Source organism: Cherax quadricarinatus, chromosome 22 (genome assembly GCF_038502225.1).
Source record: "Cherax quadricarinatus isolate ZL_2023a chromosome 22, ASM3850222v1, whole genome shotgun sequence".
In the NCBI taxonomy this organism is placed as follows: Eukaryota; Metazoa; Arthropoda; class Malacostraca; order Decapoda; family Parastacidae; genus Cherax; species Cherax quadricarinatus.
The window spans coordinates 24,284,645-24,305,573 of NC_091313.1; the positions used below are offsets into that span (position 1 = coordinate 24,284,645).

At 39.0% G+C, this 20,929-nt stretch overlaps 1 protein-coding gene across 2 annotated transcripts in view; it reads left to right on the forward strand.

Annotated features, from left to right (window-relative positions):
- The window catches only part of LOC128689699 (corticotropin-releasing factor receptor 2), a 72,663-nt gene that overhangs the window by 4,897 nt on the left and 46,837 nt on the right, over positions 1-20,929 (forward strand). For both annotated transcript variants that reach the window (XM_053778077.2, XM_053778075.2), the window contains exon 2: positions 8,876-9,032. In XM_053778077.2, coding sequence (XP_053634052.2) covers positions 8,879-9,032 — 154 coding nt within the window. In that variant the 5' untranslated portion in view covers positions 8,876-8,878. The remainder of the gene's footprint in view (positions 1-8,875; positions 9,033-20,929) is intronic.

Consider the following 20,929-nt stretch of genomic DNA (forward strand, 5'->3'; position numbering starts at 1 on the left):
ACAATCGAGGAAACAGAGGATCGACAAAGGAGTGACGACGAGAAAGAGAGAGAGAGAGAGAGAGAGAGAGAGAGAGAGAGAGAGAGAGAGAGAGAGAGAGAGAGAGAGAGAGATAGAATTTTCTGTAAGTGCCCAATTCCCTCTTTCATTGCTCCGTTGGTGTTATTGTGTCACAGACACACGTAAAGAATTGTGTGTGGGGGTTTATATGTGTGTGTGTGTTTGGGGGGTTTATATGTGTGTGTGTTTGGGGGGTTTATATGTGTGTGTGTGTTTGGGGGGTTTATATGTGTGTGTGTGTGTACTCACCTAGTTGTACTCACCTAGTTGTGGTTGCAGGGGTCGATTCACAGTGTGTGTGTGTGTTTTCCTCATTGTGCTTGCTATGGATTATATCCTCTCTGCCACGGGACATATAGCCTAACATCCCTGTTACTCATTTCTTCAGATTTCCTCCACGCTTCATCGTCTCAATACAGCTTTCAAGCAATTAGTCCATATCCTTCCTAACAGGTTTTTGAGTATCGTGTACGTCTTGAACGTGTCTCCCCCTGGTTTTGCAATCATCTAAGACGAATAGGTCAATTGGTTAGAGCTTGTAGCCTGTTTGGTTCGATGTTTCCCACGTTGTAATATGTGTATGAAATTACAAAGTGTATATTCACTTGTAGGTTTACATACACTACTTAGTGTGACTGTAGAGGAATGGTCATATTAAAAATATGTAGATAAAACACATATGCGCAATTCAAGGCATTTACTGAGGAGGCGAATTTGTTAAGCAGACACACGCACGCACGCGCGCGCACACACACACACATTGTATGTGTGTGTATATATATATATATATATATATATATATATATATATATATATATATATATATATATATATATATATATATATATATATATATATATATATGTGCCGAATAGGTACAACTGGTCAATTAGCAAGGACTCACTTAAAATTAAGACCTTTCTAAAATTTTGTCTTATACTTTTAAAGATATATTTTTTTAATTATTAATTTTGTACGAAAAGAATCTTAGAAAACTTACCTAACGTTAGTATAACAAGCGCAATTTAGTCTAGCCTAATCCAACTAAATATATTTTAGATAAGTTTACAATAATTTAATAAAAAACAAACATAATGAATTATGTTGTTTCGTTAAGTTCAGAATGATTTTTGCGAAATTATTGCATACACAAATTTTCCTATGTCTTATTCGACAAGAAAAGCGTTGCTATTTAAACCAAAAACGACACGACATTATATGGGCGACTGGCCCACTCTGCGCTATTCTGGGAAAAAAAACTTCCGCTCACTCCTTCAGTTGCAACCTTGCAACATTGCATAGCTCCTGATGACGCACTGAGAAGTGTGAAAGTATTTGAGCTAAAGATTTCCACCCCCCTGTGGCTTGTCTTGCATATATATATATATATATATATATATATACAACGTGTGTGTATACACTGACTGATCATATGTACATATATGACTACCATATGTGAAATACACTTTCTTTTAGATCTATGCAGTGTTATGTGTACAAACATTCATGGGCTTCCATGTGCATGGTGTGTGCCTTGTGTACACTGTCAAGCACCACAAAATATGCACTGATTTATGGGGATACTTAATTGCATAATTCGTCATTATGGCTGTAATTAGTGAGGTCTGAGATTGCGAAATAAATATTCACTCTGTGTATATAATTTTCGGGAGTTACACATTGCTTGTATTACTATGTTGACAGGTGTGAAGAGGGGCGATAGGATAGGTAGAGCTGGTCATGTGGTAGGTAGGGCTGATGATGTGGTAGGTAGAGCTGCTGATGTGGTAGGTAAGGCTTGTGAAGTGGTAGGTAGGGCTGGTGATGTTTTAGGTAGGGCTGTTGATGTGGTAAGTAGAGCTGGTGATGTGGTAGGTAGGGCTGGTGTTGTGGTAGGTAGGGCTAGTGATGTGGTATGTAGGGGCTGATGTAGTAGGTAGGGCTGCTGATGTAGTAGGTAGGGCTGCTGATGTAGTAGGTAGGGCTGGTGATGTGGTAGGTAGGGCTGGTGATGTTTTAGGTAGGGCTGGTGATGTTGTAAGTAGGGCTGGTGATGTGGTAGGTAGGGCTTGTGATGGGGGTAGGTAGAGCTGCCGATGTAGTGAGTAGGGCTGGTGATGTTTTAAGTAGGGCTGGTGATATGGTAGGTAGGGCATGTGATGGGTGAGGGAAGGGCTGCCGATGTAGTAGATAGAGCTGGTGATGTGGTAGGTAGGGCTGGTGATGTGGTAGGTAGGGATGGTGATGTGGTAGGTAGAGCTTGTGATGTGAGTAGGTGAGGCTAGTGATGTGGTAGGTAGGGTTGGTGATGTGGTATGTAGGGCTTGTGAAGTGGTAGGTAGGGCTGGTGATGTACTAGGTAGGGCTGCTGATGTGGTTGGTAGAGCTGGGGATGGGGGTAGGTGGGGATGGTGGTGTAGTAGGTAGGGCTGATGATGTGGTAGGTAGGGCTGGTGATGGGGGTAGTTGGGGCTGGTGATGTGGTAGGTAGGGCTGTTGATGTGCTAGGTAGGGCTTGTGATGGGGGTAGGTGGGGCTGGTGATGTGGTAGGTAGGGCTGGTGATGGAGGTAGGTAAGGCTGGTGATGTAGTAGGTAGAGCTGGTGATGTGGTAGGTTAGGCTAGTGATATGGTAGGTAGGGCTTGTAATGGGATAGGTGGGGATGGTGATGTAGTAGGTAGGGCTTGTGATATGGGTAGGTGGGGCTGGCAATGTGGTAGGTGGGGCTGGTGTTGTGGTAAATCGAGCTGGTAACGTGGTATGTAGGGCTTGTGATGTGGTAGGTAGGGCTAGTGATGAGGGTACGTGTGGCTTGTCTGTCTAAAAACTCAAATTTTCTTTCGGCATAAAGAGTGGGGATAGTTCCCATTTCGTCTGAATTTACTGACACTTACGGCAGATAACACGAAACGAATTGTGCATATGAAGCGGGGAAGGTAAAAATTATTTCGAATAGTTTTATTTGTCTGGCGATTTTTATTTATGCATTATGAAAGTTATTAATGGTAGCAAAAATTTAATAATGCTAAAAACGGAATATGTCTAAATCTTCGAATAACCAAACGGTTCTAGCACTTTGTAAATAAGAAAGAAAACATGGAAGATAGGGGCGGCGCTCAGGGGAAAGAAAGAGAATTTATTTTAGTCCCTAAAGTTCCAAAATAAAACTGGTAATAACAATGTGAAAACAATGATGGTATACAGTACCGACAAGTAGATAAGAAAACAATCAGATGCAACAGTTGGGTATCTTGAATCCGAAAAGTTTCTCCCACACAGTAGGCTTGAAACGGGTTTCAACCCTCCGTTCTGTAGTTATACACGATCGTGTCAGTAGGATTTCACGAGTTATTCACAGAGTGAAACATTTTAATAAGAACTTCCCATGTGCAATTTGATATTTTTTTTCATCCTGAACACTAAACATGTCCCACTCTATTTTAATTTCCACATATTCCTCTCCCTGCATTAATATATGCAGCAGCAGCACAAGTATCCCTCCCCTTGATGTAGTGTAACGCTAAGTAAATATATCATGAAAATTGCAAGTGTGCATTCATTCTGAGGCCAAACAAACAGGTATATATGTAAATAACCGAACGACTACCAGTATTGTGTATTGCATCAGCATATATGTGGTATAAAGATACATATTACGTGAGAATATGAACACACACACACACACACACACACACACACACACACACACACACACACACACACACACACACACACACACACACATTATGTATATAAACCATACCACGGGTGGGGTTTGATCCCGCGGTATGGTTTGTTTGCAATCGTGTCATTACGATTTCGTGAGTCATTATGTATATATATATATTCAAACAGCTCCGGGGAGAACCTTGAGTTTTCCGTGAGGTACATTTATTGTCTTCTCTGAGGATGAGGGTCCCCAGTCCAGCTATAGAGGTGGTACTTCCCTATATATTTTATATATATATTTTATATATATATATATATATATATATATATATATATATATATATATATATATATATATATATATATATATATATATATATATATATATATATATATATATATAACTCATGTGTAACTTGATAATGACCACTGTGTGGGAGAAACTTTGGCAACAAAAGTATCGCATTATACTGCATGTTTCCTTGCCAATACCTAGCGCGCCACAAGGGACATTAAATTAGTTGGTAGGAAGGCCTTATATACGCAAACATGTCAAGTGCACACACACGCAAAGAAAGAAACACTAAAATATTTGGCTTACCCGCAACAAAGCAAAGAGTTGAGATGCCTTGCAATAGACCTGCTGGACCTTTTTCAATGAATTCGCCCATCAATGTTCTCACTATCAACAACTCTGCCGCTAAAGAACTCTCTCACACTGTTTATAACTGAAGCAATATAACTTAAATTAATCGAATTCCTGAGGGACGGGGAGTTCTAACACAATATTTAGTGAGGACTCAAACTTACTTTCAGTTAATTATGTTTTGATCGTTTCTCGGCCAGAAGTAATTTTGTGCGAGACCAAATACAAAAACGCAGCTAGAACCTTAATAGTGGTACTGGAGGTGCTGGAGATGTTGGAGGTGGTGTTGGCAGGGGTGATGTTGGAGGTTGTGGTGGTGGTGGTGATGATGATGTATCCTCGCTCGCTGTTTTCAAATAATAGATATTGTTTTTTATGTGCTTATTTGAAAAAAAGGTAGATTCTGGTTAGGTTAAGCTAGGATGCGTTAAGTTAGCTTTCCTATATCCATTTAAAGTCTAAACAGATTCAGCCTGTCTATTGTTGCGTTAGTAATATAACCTATATTATATGTTAAAGTATCTTATGAATGAAAATAATAGAACAAACATTTTAAGCAAAAGATGAAACACAAATTTTAAATATATATCAAAATGTTCTCCTGGAACAGTTCCTAGGTGTTTCCTATATCCATATGATGATGACTTAGACTTATATCAACATCTGGGTATCTTTAAAGATGCTCCACTTGTGTCTAATTGATCATCCTGTCGGTACTGAATACCACTGATATACATCCATATCCTCTTGTACTACCTACCACAGGATGGATATGGGGTGCACAATGTACTAACAGCTTCTGTCGCATCAATACATGAGTGGCACACATAAAAAACACAGTACATGATATATGCATCAAGCTGTGACTATCTCTCACCGGATATACAAAGAGAGTTTACTTTGATCTCCAAACTAGATTCGAGTGACGACGTACAGGTAAACATCAGGCTGAAGCACCCTTGTGCAGTTGACTGGCTTTAAACCAAACATGCAACTACTTAAGAGAGACAAAGTATTAAACGATATGTATTTCATCCAGGTGCAGCACAGGTGTGTCTACCTCAGTTCTGATGACCTCTGGAAGTCAAAATACCTTAGGCAGAAAAAAAGTGTCTCCTTGCCTGTGTTTTTGTCAGACTTCAGCCACGACCCGCGAGGTGTATCATGTGATTATCAGAAATACCAATTAAAACTTTCGTCTTTCAGAGGCCTGAGCAAGAGACTGCATATTAAACAGGGCCTGCCAGGGTGGTTGTGGTGGTGGTTAGGGTGATGGTGATTAGTAAGGTGATGGGGTGGTAGTTAGTGGTGGTGTTAGTGGAGTGGTGGTGGTGATTCTGGTGAAGGTGGTGGTGCTGATGGTGGTAGGGGTGGTAGTGATGGTTTTAGTGATGGTGGGGGTGGTGAGGGTGGTCGTGGTAATTGTAGCGTTGGTGATAGTGGTGGTGGTGGTGGTGGTAAAGGAAGTGGCTGGAGGTGATAATGTTGATAGATTAGCAGTGGTGGGAGTGTCAGAGGTGTTGTTGTTTTGGTTATTTTTGTCTTGTTGGCTAATCTCAGCATCAACTAAGAACTCTTTTTTTCCCCTTTCGGTGATCTCGTCAAAATCAATTTATTTTCCCTCTCCTATAAAGCTCGAGAATAAATTAGTTGCTGTTAATTCCGTCCTTCCCTCTCCTCTCCCCCTCAGTTTTATAAATCAAAAACCAAGTAATTTTATATATATATATATATATATATATATATATATATATATATATATATATATATATATATATATATATATATATATATATATATTTTTTTTTTTTTTTTTTTCAACAAGTCCTTGAAAATGCCTAGAACTTACCAAGTACATGTGGCTGCTACACCTAGCGAGTTCTGACTATTTCTTTTAAATAACTGTAGGTAATCAGTCGTTCAAAACAGCTGCACTCACCTATTTGTACTCACCTATTTGTGGTTGCAGGGGTCGAGTCACAGTTCCTGGCCCCGGCTCTTCGCTGGTCGGTACTAGCGTTGTGTGTTGCTGTGTCTGTTACTGTGTGTTGCTCACAGTGTGTGTTAGGACAAAATATACCTAAATGGGATCAAAATCTGACAACCTCAATTCAAAGGCTCTGTATGATGCCTAAGGGTTTAGCGCTCACCAGGGAATATAATTATAGTATGCAATTAAGTGATTTAGCGAGTGTCCGAAAACAAGCAATGGATTCTTGTATTTAAGACAACGATTGATTCTTCGGTAAGGGATGGGAGCCTAGTTGTTGGTTAAGGGTTCGTGCTCCAGGGTACTGGAGTTGGCTTTCCCTTTCAGACCATTCTCCAGGAGCTGTGTGATCTTTACCAGTCTAAAGCTTCGCAATGAATAATAATATTTGTAAAGAAATATTATTATGGTTATTATTACTGTTATTATTATTATTATTATTATTATTATTATTATTATTATTATTATTATTTATAGCATTTGGGGAAGGGTAAATTAAACGGAAAATTACAATCCGTTGCTGTTGGGTGTAACAATTTACGAAGCTTTAATCTTGTAAAACAGACCGTTAACAGAGACGCTACGTGAATAAATCCTTGTTTAAAGAGGAATTACTCTGTAAATTATTTTTATGAATGATATCCTTAATTAATTAATCTTGCTGGAGAAATCCTCCTAGCCACTAATACCCGAGCTGGGCGATTTATTCCCCTTTTCTCCACCAGATACACCTGAGGATTTAATAAGGTTAATGAGAGACCTTCATCATGCTAATGACGAATCCAAGTGCATTTTCCAGATTGAGCGAATGGGAGAAAGAGAGAGGAGCTGTGGGAGTGGAGATGAGAGGGAAGTCAAAAAATGGGTGATTTTAAGGAAATTCAAGAGAATTGTTAAGGTATTAGAGAGAGAGTTAAGAGGGGTAGTTGCAGGGACTTCAATGTTTTTCTGAAGGTTTGAGCACATGAGAGAGAGAGAGAAACAAGGACAGAGAGGAGTGAAACTTTACTTTAAAATGTCTTAGAACAATCACGAGGTAAATCTTGCAAGCACGGCAGCCAAGAAATTAACAGCACTCAGGCATATCTGTCATTTGAGCAGAGCCTCCAACATCGACGAGATGTGAATGGTCGTTATTATATGCATTATTAAAGCCAATGTTATCAATGTTATCAAAGTACTACACTTGGCTCCACTTCGAGGTAGGTGAGAAGACAGTTTCTTTACCACAAGACGAACAGCATCAAACTGTAACCTCACTCCGGCTGTATCTCTCTCATGAACATTATCCGCGATCATTCCTTCCTAGAATGACTAGCTGACCACTTGAACTTATAGCCCCTCGGAGTTAGGGAAGGTAGGTAACAGCTCTTACCTCGTAAAACAACATAGAGTACTTAACCTACCATTGTAAGACCACTGTGTAAGGGGCGAGAAAGACAGGGAGAGAGGGTGAGAGAGAGAGAGAGAGAGAGAGAGAGAGAGAGAGAGAGAGAGAGAGAGAGAGAGGGAGAGAGAGAGAGAGAGAGAGAGGACTTTAACGGGGTTGTTGAGAGAGAAGTTAAGAGAGAAAATCAGAGGAATTCGAGCACATTCTGAAGGTTTGAGCGTGTGAAAGTGTTGAGGGAGCTGGCTGATAGCAACGAAACTCTAGCTTTTTCCAAAGTTTTAAACACATGCGATCCCTCCATTTACTAATTATTTTTATTTGTCAGGAGAAATGTGAAAATTTCTAAGCGAGTCTTAACTATACGATGACTCACAAAGTGGTGCTTTTGATCACTGGACATAGACCTTCAACAGGCTTACCAGTCCACCACGTTAAAAATATCCTTCCGTGCTGAACGGAGGTGATGTTAATGAGCAGATTATTAATATAGTATTCCTGGGGAGGCACTAAAACCATCATTTACGTGTAAGAATGCGTAGATAAAAGTCGCTGACAAAATTTCACACATGGGAGGGTAGCTTCTGACAGCTTAAAGCTGGTTATTTACGAGTTGCTTGAAAAGATTAAGCATTCGTCTTTTGCTGGTGAGGAAGACTCGACTTAGTGCATCTGGCAGGTGATTCCCGTACCACCAGTGGTGATCTCTACGTTTCCTGGTGACGTCCAGTCACCGCTTTGCCAGAAGTATAGCGAGCGCTTTTATTATTTTGCTTATTTGTAGTTAACTTTGCGTTTTGTAGGTTTATATAACTTGACCCAATTGAACCTCACTTAACCCGACCTAAACTAATCTAACCTAATCCAGACAAAAAAAAATAATAACTTCAAAACAAAGAAACTAGTGTTAGTGAATTTCCAGTAATCGTTAAGAAAATGAAGCTGGGTACATCGTCAGAAAATGAACGTAATAAAGTTGATTTTATTTCAGGCAGAAATGGAGATATCGTTGTCAGTTAAACCACACGAGACAACACGCCTTTTATTAACGGCGGAATTCAAGTTGTTGGCGTGATTGACCTCTCGCCATCTTGTTGAAGACATGTGCATTTTTCTTTTCAGAGGATGGAGGAGGAGAAGGAACCTTCAATTTCTTATTACACTTCGGTGGAGTCCAACAGTGGTCTTGTGTCTCCCAGGAAGAACCAGGAACTCCTCAACTTGCCTCCTAAGGGACAGAAATGCTTGCAAGATTTTTGGGACAGCCTACCTCTTGATGGTAGGTACAGGGATTCAACAACGCATATATTATATATATATATATATATATATATATATATATATATATATATATATATATATATATATATATATATATATATATATATATATATGTGTGTGTGTGTGTGTTAGTTACCATTTGGTCCTAGGCGCATGTCGATTAGACACTAGGCCTGTTGTATGTGCATGCGTGTGTGTGTGTGTGTGTGTGTGTGTGTGTGTGTGTGTGTGTGTGTGTGTGTGTGTGTGTGTGTGTGTGTGTGTGTGTATCTTTCTGTGTTTGTGTGTGTGCGTGTGTGTGTGCGTGTGTGTGTATGTGTGTGTGTGTGTGTGTCTATGTGTGTGTGTGTCTATGTGTGTGTGTGTGTGTGTGTGTGTGTGGATGGCACTGCTATGCAACCATTGTGATGCATCCCAGAAGGTTGAATTAGCATCTGAATACGTGTATGGAGGCCTCCTCACACACACGCCATTCCTGGCACCTTCCATTCACTCACTTTCCCTCACAAGCTCACTTGTTCCTGGTACCTCAATTTACTCACCATTCATAATCTCAAACTCACGTGTCGTTCCTGGTATCTTCCTTTCACTCACCACCTTCCTCATACATATATATATATATATATATATATATATATATATATATATATATATATATATATATATATATATATATATATATATATATATAATTACTATTTACGACCCGTTATCACTGTTCGCCTCGCAGTTGAAGTTTGATGTAGCCGATGAGACCTTTATTCGTAAGACGTTTCACTTTCATGAGGGTTTATCATGTACTTATTTAACCCTCATGTGGGTGACACGGCATGCTAATATAGGTTTACTTTTTCTCGCTTCCTTCCAAAAGGGCCTGGACTAAAGATTTTTTTGTCTATATGTCTTCGTATCTTGTATGTTCTGGTCATATCTCCCCATCCTTGTTCCACCCGTCGGAAGATTGTGTCTTCAAAGAAATCAGTATCCCTAAGTATTTTGTATGTTGTATTCATATTGCCACCATGTCTTCCCCATTCTTTGGAGTCTGCTATGAAGAGTTCTGGCTAGATCGCTAAGTATCTCGTATGTTATGGTCATATCTAGTCCATGTCCATCTCAAAGATCTGTCTTTAGCACATCTATATTTCAAAAAATCTGTGAACCCTCCGGGGATTTACATAACTTAAAAGTTTTTTTTTTTTTATCTCAAGAGCCTAGTTTTGTAAATAAGCTTTACAATTTCTGGAATTTTATCGAGTGGTTGAGAAAATGTAGTTATATATATTCACAAATGCATAAATCTAATTTTGTTTGCTTGGGTTTAATTCTAGCTCCTGGGTCATTCACTTTAAACTTCACTTTCACAGGTTTTGTAACGGTTCTCAAGACAATTGTTTCCTTTTTTCTTTAATCTTTCCTAGAACTTATTTTATAAGTCACAATGATAATAACAATAACAACAACATTAAAAATAACTAAAATAATAACAATAACTAAAATAATAACAATAACAGTGATAACAACAATAATAGTAATAGTATTACTATAATAATAATAATAAATTATTATTATTATTATTATTATTATTATTATTATTATTATTATTATTATTGTTATTATTTAGGATAAGTTTATGAAGATTTCTTTTTGTAAAAGAGTGAAAGGAGCGCCCACGTATCTATTGTACGCCCCAGACACCGTACATCACTCTGGCTTCCCACACTCCCTTATCAGCTAAAGTAAAGAGCCTGGTAATTAAGCGGATCACTTAACATATGAGCCAGAGGGAAGCTGATTCACTATACTCTGAAGGTCCTCTTGTTGGTAAAATTCCCTGTATTACTCATTCTGCCAATTCTTCACTTATCCTCTCTCCTTCCTCCTCGTTTTACCCCGTTCCTTCTTCTACTCCTCCTTCGTGGCCTCCTACTTCCATACCTCCGATACCCCTTATGAGCCTGATCTACGTCTACTACTGGGCCCCACCCACATGTGACCTCTCCCTCTACTGCAGCACTACTTATTACACTGGCTTCACTATTAAGACTGACCACTAATATAAAATGACTGCTTAAATAAATACTGATTCATCCAAGGGAAAATTTATTTCTCCTGGAATATATACCAGGTGTTATGGTAAAGGTGAAGCTTCATTATCAGGAAATAATTGCCAAAATTCTTTTAAAAAATCATTCAAAAGATTGTGCTATTGAGAAAAGTGAACCCACACTTGTGTCACTTGATATTCCTTGAGACGAGTGCTAACTAGCTCCTTGACTTACAGTTAAAGTTAAGGTTTCTGGGGTGAAAAATGAAACTTCTTTCCGTGCTTCCTAATTATATATATATTTTTTTTAGATGTATGATTCCGACAAAGGATCTCTCTCTCTCTCTCTCTCTCTCTCTCTCTCTCTCTCTCTCTCTCTCTCTCTCTCTCTCTCTCTCTCTCTCTCTCTCTCTCTCTCTCTCTCTTCCCTATACCTTCAATCTTACTCCATGCATTCCTCTACACAACACAGACCTAATTCAACCTTGCAAGATTAAGAGGCAATTGCATAGACTCGAACAAGAAGTATAAAAGGAAGAAGACAATGGACGTTATGGAGATAAATGATGCAACATAAAGGGGAAAAAAAATTTCTCCAACAAGAACAGAAAACCGTAACCCAAACACAACATTCTGCTAAAGTCGACACAAAACAAACCTTCGAAAAAAAGCATGTAATTTTTTTTTCGTAGTCGTGATGCAAGTTTTACCTAATAAACTTAATGGAGGTCCTAACTCGACCCTCAGTGCCTGGTTAATGCTAGGTAAGAACTCTTAAGCGCCTGGATAATAACATCTGATAAATTAGACACGTGTACAACACTTGGGTATCCATTATAAAGATATTCAAGTGTTACAAATGTGTCTAAATTATCAACTTGTCGACTCTTTCAGCCATTTATCCACATAATTTTGTAATTCAGTATAATCCAAAGAAAGACAGGGCGACCATAACTCCTTAGATCAAAAGCCTTTCATCAAGTGAAAGTAACCCCTCCCATATAGACAGGTTTTCCTCATTATAAAATTACTAATTATATTAGGGGCTAAATCCGTGTTGGGCATCCAGCAAAAAGAGTAATGGAGGTTCGATTCTCCTTACGTTAATCGCGGACTCGGTCTCCGAACTCTCAGATTGTTGGTAATCGCTAATATATACAGTAAAATAACTCAAAAATACTTCATACCGTTCAGTAAACTTATTCCACTTACGGACATTTCAACTTTCTCACAGCCAACTAGATAATGGTCCAAGATGAACCGAAACAGCACGTTTTTAATTCACTTCTCTAATACTAGTAATATTAAAAGTGCAAGTAGTATTAAAAGGGAGATGTAGCAACATTAACATCACGATCAAGCAACACAAAGGTAAACTTTACACCAAACAAAAGGTATTTAAGCAAAAGTTTGTTTTGTAAAGTGTTTCTTTTACTGATATCGAAATGTTGTTGGTACAAATAAAAAAAGCTTGTCTTGCCATGCCTCTTTTTTCTTCACTTTATTGAATATCTTTTGAATATTCCACTTTTTTCTAATAATTTTCATGTTGTTCAACAATGAAAAGAATTCAATTCAACAACTATATTAGTATATTCTCAACAGCTGAGTGAGTGTCAGAGAGAGAGAGAGAGAGAGAGACTTTAAATTTTCTAGCCTTAAAATACGTCATCCTGAAAAAAAAGCAAAGCTATTCCTGTGTGTCACCCATCCAAGTACTAGCCATACCGAAAATGTGTTCATCAGGAATCCCGATTAACATCGACAGTATAAACAGCTCTAGAAACAAACAACAAAAATATTTAAATAATAATAATAATAATAATATTATTATTATTTTTATTTCTATATTATTATTTTTATTATTAGTAGTAGTAGTAGTATTAGTATTATTGGTTTTATTGTGAAGAGCTAAGCCCCTAAAGGCCATTAGCGCCTGGGAAATGGGAGGCAATCATGTCTGATAGAAAAATGGGTGGACAGCTCTAATTCCTTTGAATATGAGCCCTTTACCAGCATCAAGAGCCACAACATCAAACATCAGAGGAAATGAGAAGAGTTTTACAATAAACATATCCTTCACTAATTTAACTCTATTATACATTCCAGGAAAAAAATATGCAGCTGCATATATAAAGCGAATCGGATTGATTTTAGGCTTTTCTTTAAGTTTAAATCATCATCACAGAAGTTTATCTGACCGAGTGTATATGTCACTGCATCTTTAACATAAACATTAGGCTTATGTTGTGATGAATGGTTTGAAAAACCGACAAGTTGAAGATTGAGACACTTATGCAACATATGGGAATCTTTATTCAGGAGTAAAGATTCCCATATGTTGTATAAGTGTCTCAATCTTTAACTCATTAGGCTTATGTTAGGTAATTTCGACACATTATCAAATCAACGTTGGCTGATCTATTGTCAGCTCTATCAATTAGACATCTCACCGAAATACCTACCGTTGAGGATACTTTTATTACTAAATAGAGATTTATGTAAATTCTCTGTGTACACACAACGAAAAACACGAGTCTGGAACACTGTACATTTCACAGACAGAAAAATTCAGAGACTGGAATATTAAACTTACTTTAGTGAATAAGAGAGAGACAGTGAGAAAGAGAGAATGTGTGTGTGTGTGTGTGTGTGTGTGTGTGTGTGTGTGTGTGTGTGTGTGTGTGTGTGTGTGTGTGTGTGTGTGTGTGTGTGTGTGTGTGTTGTATGTATGTGTGTGTCCCGAAACAGAAGCTCTGGTTAAAGCACGCTGATTCACAGCTGAAGAAAATAACTCTAAGAGCTTCAGAACTCTTATCAAAAACGATATTAAACACAATGTATTTTTTTGTATAAGCCACATATAAGTTACCAACCTTACTGCCCAGGGGAAATGAATTTTCTCAACCCAGGCTGACAGAATTCATTAATTTTGTATAAAACTCATCTTGTGTAATGGTGTATGACCAGAGTGGTAATACGTATATGAGGGGCGCATGACCTGAGAACTAAAATAAATGAAGCGATATGACCTCAAAACCATCTTGTGTGACGGTGTAGTTGAAAACGATGCTGTGTGAAGTATACGATACTAGCACCATCATGTATGAAGATGTATGATTGGAAACCTATGATGTGTGATAATGTATGGCTTGCAACCCATCCTGTGTGATGATGTATGGCTTTCAACCCATTAGGTGTGATGACGTATGATTTGAAATCCATCCTCTGTGATGTATGACTGAAATACATTATGTGTGATGACGTATGACTGAAACCCATTCTGTTTGTTGATGAATTACTTGAAGCCCATCCCGTGTGATGGTGATGATATATGAGTGAAACTTATCCTGTGTGATGTATGACTTGAAACCCATCCTGTGTGATGGTATTTGACATGAAAAGTCATCCTGTCTGATGGTGTACGAGCTTAAGAAAAATATTTTTCATTATGTATGGTCTGACAACCATCCTATGATGGTGCATGACTTGATAACTATCCTATGATGGTGCATGACTTGATAACGATCCTATGATGGTGCATGACTTGATAACGATCCTATGATGGTGCATGAATTTATAACTATCCTGTGATGGTGCATGACATGATAACTATCCTGTGATGGTGCATGACTTGATAACGATCCTATGATGGTGCATGAATTTATAACTATCCTGTGATGATGCATGAATTTATAACTATCCTGTGATGGTGCATGACTTGATAACTATCCTATGATGGTGCATGACTTGATAACTATCCTGTGATGGTGCATGACTTGATAACTATCCTGTGATGGTGCATGACTTGATAACTATCCTGTGATGGTGCATGACTTGATAACTATCCTGTGATGGTGCATGAATTTATAACTATCCTGTGATGGTGTATGACTTGATAACTATCCAATGATGGTGCATGACTTGATAACTATCCTGTGATGGTGCATGAATTTATAACTATCCTGTGATGGTGCATGACTTAATAACTATCCTATGATGGTGCATGACTTGATAACTATCCTGTGATGGTGCATGACTTAATAACTATCCTGTGATGGTGCATGACTTGATAACTATCCTGTGATGATGCATGACTTGATAACTATCCTGTGATGGTGCATGAATTTATAACTATCCTGTGATGGTGCATGACTTGATAACTATCCTGTGATGGTGCATGAATTTATAACTATCCTGTGATGATGCATGACTTGATAACTATCCTGTGATGGTGCATGAATTTATAACTATCCTATGATGGTGCATGACTTGATAACTATCCTGTGATGATGCATGACTTGATAACTATCCTGTGATGGTGCATGAATTTATAACTATCCTGTGATGGTGCATGACTTGATAACTATCCTGTGATGGTGCATGATTTGATAACTATCCTGTGATGGTGCATGAATTTATAACTATCCTGTGATGGTGCGTGACTTGATAACTATGCTATGATGGTGCATAACTTGATAACTATCCTGTGATGGTGCATGACTTGATAACTATCCTGTGACGGTGCATGACTTGATAACTATCCTGTGATGGTGCATGACTTGATAACTATCCTGTGATGGTGCATGACTTGATAACTATCCTGTGATGGTGCATGACTTGATAACTATCCTGTGATGGTGCATGACTTGATAACTATTCTGTGTGATGGCGAATTTTTTAGGTAAATATTGTTCATCCTCTCACTTTGTAAAATCAGTGTGTGTGTGTGTGTGTGTGTGTGTGTGTGTGTGTGTGTGTGTGTGTGTGTGTGTGTGTGTGTGTGTGTGTGTGTGTGTGTGTGCGTGTATGTGTGTGTGTGTGTGTGTGTGCGTGTGTTTGTGTGTGTGTGTGTGTGTGTGTGTGTGTGTGTGTGTGTGTGTGTGTGTGTATACTCACATATTTGTGGTTGCAGGGGTCGAGTCCTAGCTCCTGGCCCCGCCTCTTCACCGGTTGCTACTAGGCCCTGTCTCTCCCCGCTCCATGAGCTTTATCAAACCTCGTCTTAAAACTGTGTATGGTTCCTGCCTCCACTACGTCATTTTCTAGGCTATTCCACTGCCTTACAACTCTATGACTGAAGAAATACTTCCTACTATCTCTCTGACTCATTTGTGTCTTCAACTTCCAATTGTGGCCTCTTGTTTCTGTGTCCCCTCCCTGGAACATCCTGTCCTTGTCCACCTTGTCTATTCCACGCAGTATTTTATATGTCGTTATCATGTCTCCCCTGACCCTCCTGTCCTCCAGTGTCGTCAGGCCGATTTCCCTTAATATTTCTTCATAGGACATTCCCCTTAGCTCTGGAACTAACCTTGTTGCAAACCTTTGTACTTTCTCTAGTTTCTTGACGTGCTTTATCAAGTGCGGGTTCCAAACAGGTGCTGCATACTCCAGTATGGGCCTGACATACACGGTGTACAGTGTCTTGAATGATTCCTTACTAAGGTGTCGGAATGCTGTTCTCAGGTTTGCCAGGCGCCCATATGCTGCAGCAGTTATCTGATTGATGTGTGCTTCCGGAGACATGCTCGGTGTTATACTCACCCCAAGATCTTTCTCCTTGAGTGAGGTTTGCAGTCTTTGGCCACCTAGCCTATACTCTGTCTGTGGTCTTCTGTGCCCTTCCCCTATCTTCATGACTTTGCATTTGGCAGGATTAAATTCGAGAAGCCATTTGCTGGACCAGGTGTCCAGTCTGTCCAGGTCTCTTTGAAGTCCTGCCTGGTCCTCATCAGATTTAATTCTCCTCATTAACTTCACATCATCTGCAAACAGGGACACTTCTGAGTCTAACCCTTCCGTCATGTCGTTCACATATACCAAAAATAGCACTGGTCCTAGGACCGACCCCTGTGGGACCCCGCTCGTCACAGGTGCCCACTGTGATACATCATTACGTACCATGACTCGTTGTTGCCTCCCTGTCAGGTATTCTCTGATCCATTACAGTGCCCTTCCTGTTATATGCGCCTGATGCTCTAGCTTCTGCACTAATCTCTTGTGAGGAACTGTGTCAAAGGCCTTCTTGCAGTCCAAGAAGATGCAATCAACCCACCCCTCTCTCTCTTGTCTTACTTCTGTTATTTTATCATAAAGCTCCAGAAGGTTTGTGACACAGGATTTGCCTTCCGTGAATCCGTGCTGGTTGGCATTTATACTCCTGTTCCGTTCCAGGTGCTCCACCACATGTTCCACCACATGTGTGTGTATGTGTGTGTGTGTGTGTGTGTGTGTGTGTGTGTGTGTGTGTGTGTGTGTGTGTATGTGTGTGTATGTGTGTGTGTGTGTGTGTGTGTGTGTGTGTGTGTGTGTATGTGTGTGTATGTGTGTGTGTGTGTGTGTGTGTGTGTGTATGTGTGTGTATGTGTGTGTGTGTGTGTGTGTGTGTGTGTGTGTGTGTGTGTGTGTGTGTGTGTGTGTGTGTGTGTGTGTGTGTGTGTGTGTGTGTGTGTGTGTGTGTGTGTGTGTGTGTGTGTGTGTGTGCATTTCTATACATAGAAATGAGCGTTTTTGAGTATTTATGTGTGTTTATGTTCCTGATTGAGTAAGTGTGCATTTCAAGAATTTCTTTTACATTATATGACCCTCTAGGCTCTGTTCTTCATTTGCCATGCTTCTTCATATTTTCCTAGTTCGTATTGTAAATTATTTCCCCTGTCAGTATATTCATATTCTCATATAATCTCCTCTCTTCCTCCCATCAACCTTTCACGCTATTTTCGGTGTTATTTTTTTTATCTCATACTTAAGTTTCTGAGCCATCTATGGTTTATTTGGATATTTTTAAACTATATAATATATATATATATATATATATATATATATATATATATATATATATATATATATATATATATATATATATATATATATATACATGCAAAACAACCACTCCGAAAGAATAGAGAAATTCCAAGCGCTTTCGTGACTACTCACATTATCATAGTTCCTTGATAATGTGAGTAGTCACGAAAGCGCTTGGAATTTCTCTATTCTTTCAGAGTGGTTGTTTTGCATATTCTGAAATCACCTGTTTACTGTGATCTTATTGCATATATATATACATATATATTTTTTTTTTTGGGTTGGGAGGAGATTCAACAGCTACGTTTTACAGTTTTGGTTCATCGCAAGTTTTGAATGTTTTTTATCTGGTATTTCATCAACGATATATCTGTAGGCTAGTTTGAAGTTTGTGTGTACGTGCGTACGAGGTGGGGAGAGTTAGCCTTGTGGTGGTGGTGGTGGTGGTGGTGGTGGTGGTGGTGGTGGTGGTGGTGGTGGTGGTGGTGGTGGTCATGGTTGTGGAGGTGGTGGTGGTGGTGGTAATGGTGGTGGTGGTGATAGAGGAGATAATATTGGTGGTGACGGTGGTGACGGTGATTGTCAGAGTTGTGTCTTGTGGTGATGGTCAAGGCTGTGGCAGCTGTCTGGCTGCTGCCTAAGACTGGTTGGTGATAATGGTGAAGATTTCAGTGTTTTATATGTTTTGAAGGCACACCATGTTTCCCATGGCACAAAAAGGATTATATGGACAAATATCCGTCATTTCGTTGAGTTTAATCTTGTAAAAAACGTGTAAACTGGGAAAGAAGAATAAGAGTCACTCATGTCCTAACGACTTACGCTCAAGATATGAAATTTGGGACGACGTTTTCGCTCCATCACGAACCATCATTATGTCACAACTGTGGTCCAGAACGGATTAAAAACTCATCTAAAGTTTCATGGGTTAGATATAAAGTATATTTCATAAAATATAAATCCCGTGTTTGCTTCCTCAGTCAAAATTTGAGGTAGAAGTCAATGCACCTAATAAATCGAAACTCCTTTCAAAAATAAATCTTTCCTAAAAAATCTTTTATATAAATTTAGATTAATTTTTTTCATTGACAATGATATAAAGATTTTTATTTTTTAACCAAAACTTAGAAACCTGACCTAACCTCCTTTAAACTAACCCATTTTTTTTAGCTAAATTCTGCTATATGTATCATACGTTAATATAAATTTATTTTATATTGCTTAAAATCAATGATATATTTTTTCGTTATGCTCACATCGATTTCCACACTGGACCAGTGTGGGTAGATTGGTAAAGCACTGCGTACCTTGTCCTAAGGTTCGTAGGTTCGAGTCTCCTTCAGCCAGAGATCAGTGTTTGTGTATATTTCGCATGCTCTCGCGAATTCCTTGTATATATATATATATCAATAACAACACTGCGACTATCCGGGGGATCGAACCCCCCGGCTATCAATGTGAGAAGTCACGAATGCGCTTGGAATTTCACTATTGTTTTCACAGTTGTTGAGACTGGACCTTAATACTTGTGAAGGATCCTTGACTGACTGGATTGTTGGTCTCTTTCTTGGATTTAATATGATCACCTCTTATCCCTTAAATCCTATATGATCCTTACGGGTGGAGCGTTTCTATATTATTGCAGGTCCATGGATAGGAATAGAGATTAAACAGGAATAAGATTCCAAATCGCATAAAAAGCACAAACTGGAACGATTACAAATGTACAGACTTTCAGATACATTTATTCTCCATTGTGGCGCAGCAGCTGGGAGGAGAATATTGGTGCTGTGTATGTGAAGGTGGTGCTTGTTGTTCTCTCTGTTGGTGGTTGTGGTGGTGGATGGTGGTGATGTCTTAGCTGGGGATGGTTGTGCTGGTTGTGGTGGTGGTTGTGGTGATAATTGTGGAGGTGGTTGTATTGTAATGGAGGAGATTATAGTCGAGGCGGTTGCTGTAGTGGTATTGTCTTGACTGGCGGCGATGGCTGTGGTTGTAGTTACAAAGGTGGTAGTTGTTGTGGTGGTGGTAGTGATGACAGTGGTGGCAGTGTTAGCAGTCGTGGCATTGGTAGTTGTTTTAGTGCTGTTTCAGCTTTTGGCTACTGTGCTTAGTTTATTAAGAGGAGAGAGAAGGAAGGAAATAACTAAAACGAGGAAGGAGGGAAGAAACACAGAAATAAAGGAAGAAACGAAAGGACAATGTAAGAGAGAATGGAGGTGGAAAAAAATCCTGAACTCAAAAACGATAAGGTCACTGTAATTCAGGACCTTGCGGCAGATTGTGTGTAACTTGTCTGAAATAAAAGGCACAAGAGACCACCTGAAAGAAACTATCAACTAGGTCACAGAATTTGCTTTAGCAGGTTTTTCGAGACAATTGTAGTGTTTATTTTTTATAATTGCTGTCCTCCTACCTCTACTCATTTCAAAGAACCGTATCTAAAAAATGTTAATACCCTCCCTTTCCTTTGGGTGTGACTACAACAACCCTAACACCACCAGGCAACCCACTTTAAGGGAACAGGTTAGCTTGGATACTCGCGTCAGGATCGAACTGTGGTTCCTCAGTTGTAAGCCGAGGACACTACTAATCGAGCCACGTGGCACCTTCATAACAAAGGCTCTCAACTTTCTTTCATTTCCAGGAACTCGGAAACAAAAGGGGATTCCAGTTGAAAATGTTTCTATTTAGAGACAAAATGGATAAATACGAGCTTGGTAACAATGTTGCAGATGAGTGGAATAAATTACCAAGTTGTATTACTGTAGCAAATACACTGGAAAGTTTCCAGCATAGTTTGCTCAAATACACGGGCGATAATTTCCGAGGATAAAGAGGAGCCGTCTCGCATAGGCCGATAGGCATCCTCTAATTTTATATTTTCTTGTTTTTCTTCTCGTCTAATGAACAAACAATGTCCGTAAAAATCTAAGATGTTCCAATAAAAATGTTTGTCATGGAACAGGGAATATGTAGGGTATAAAACGTAATGGACGAGTTAAATATCAGAGCTCTTGTAGACATTATTACAGTAAAGT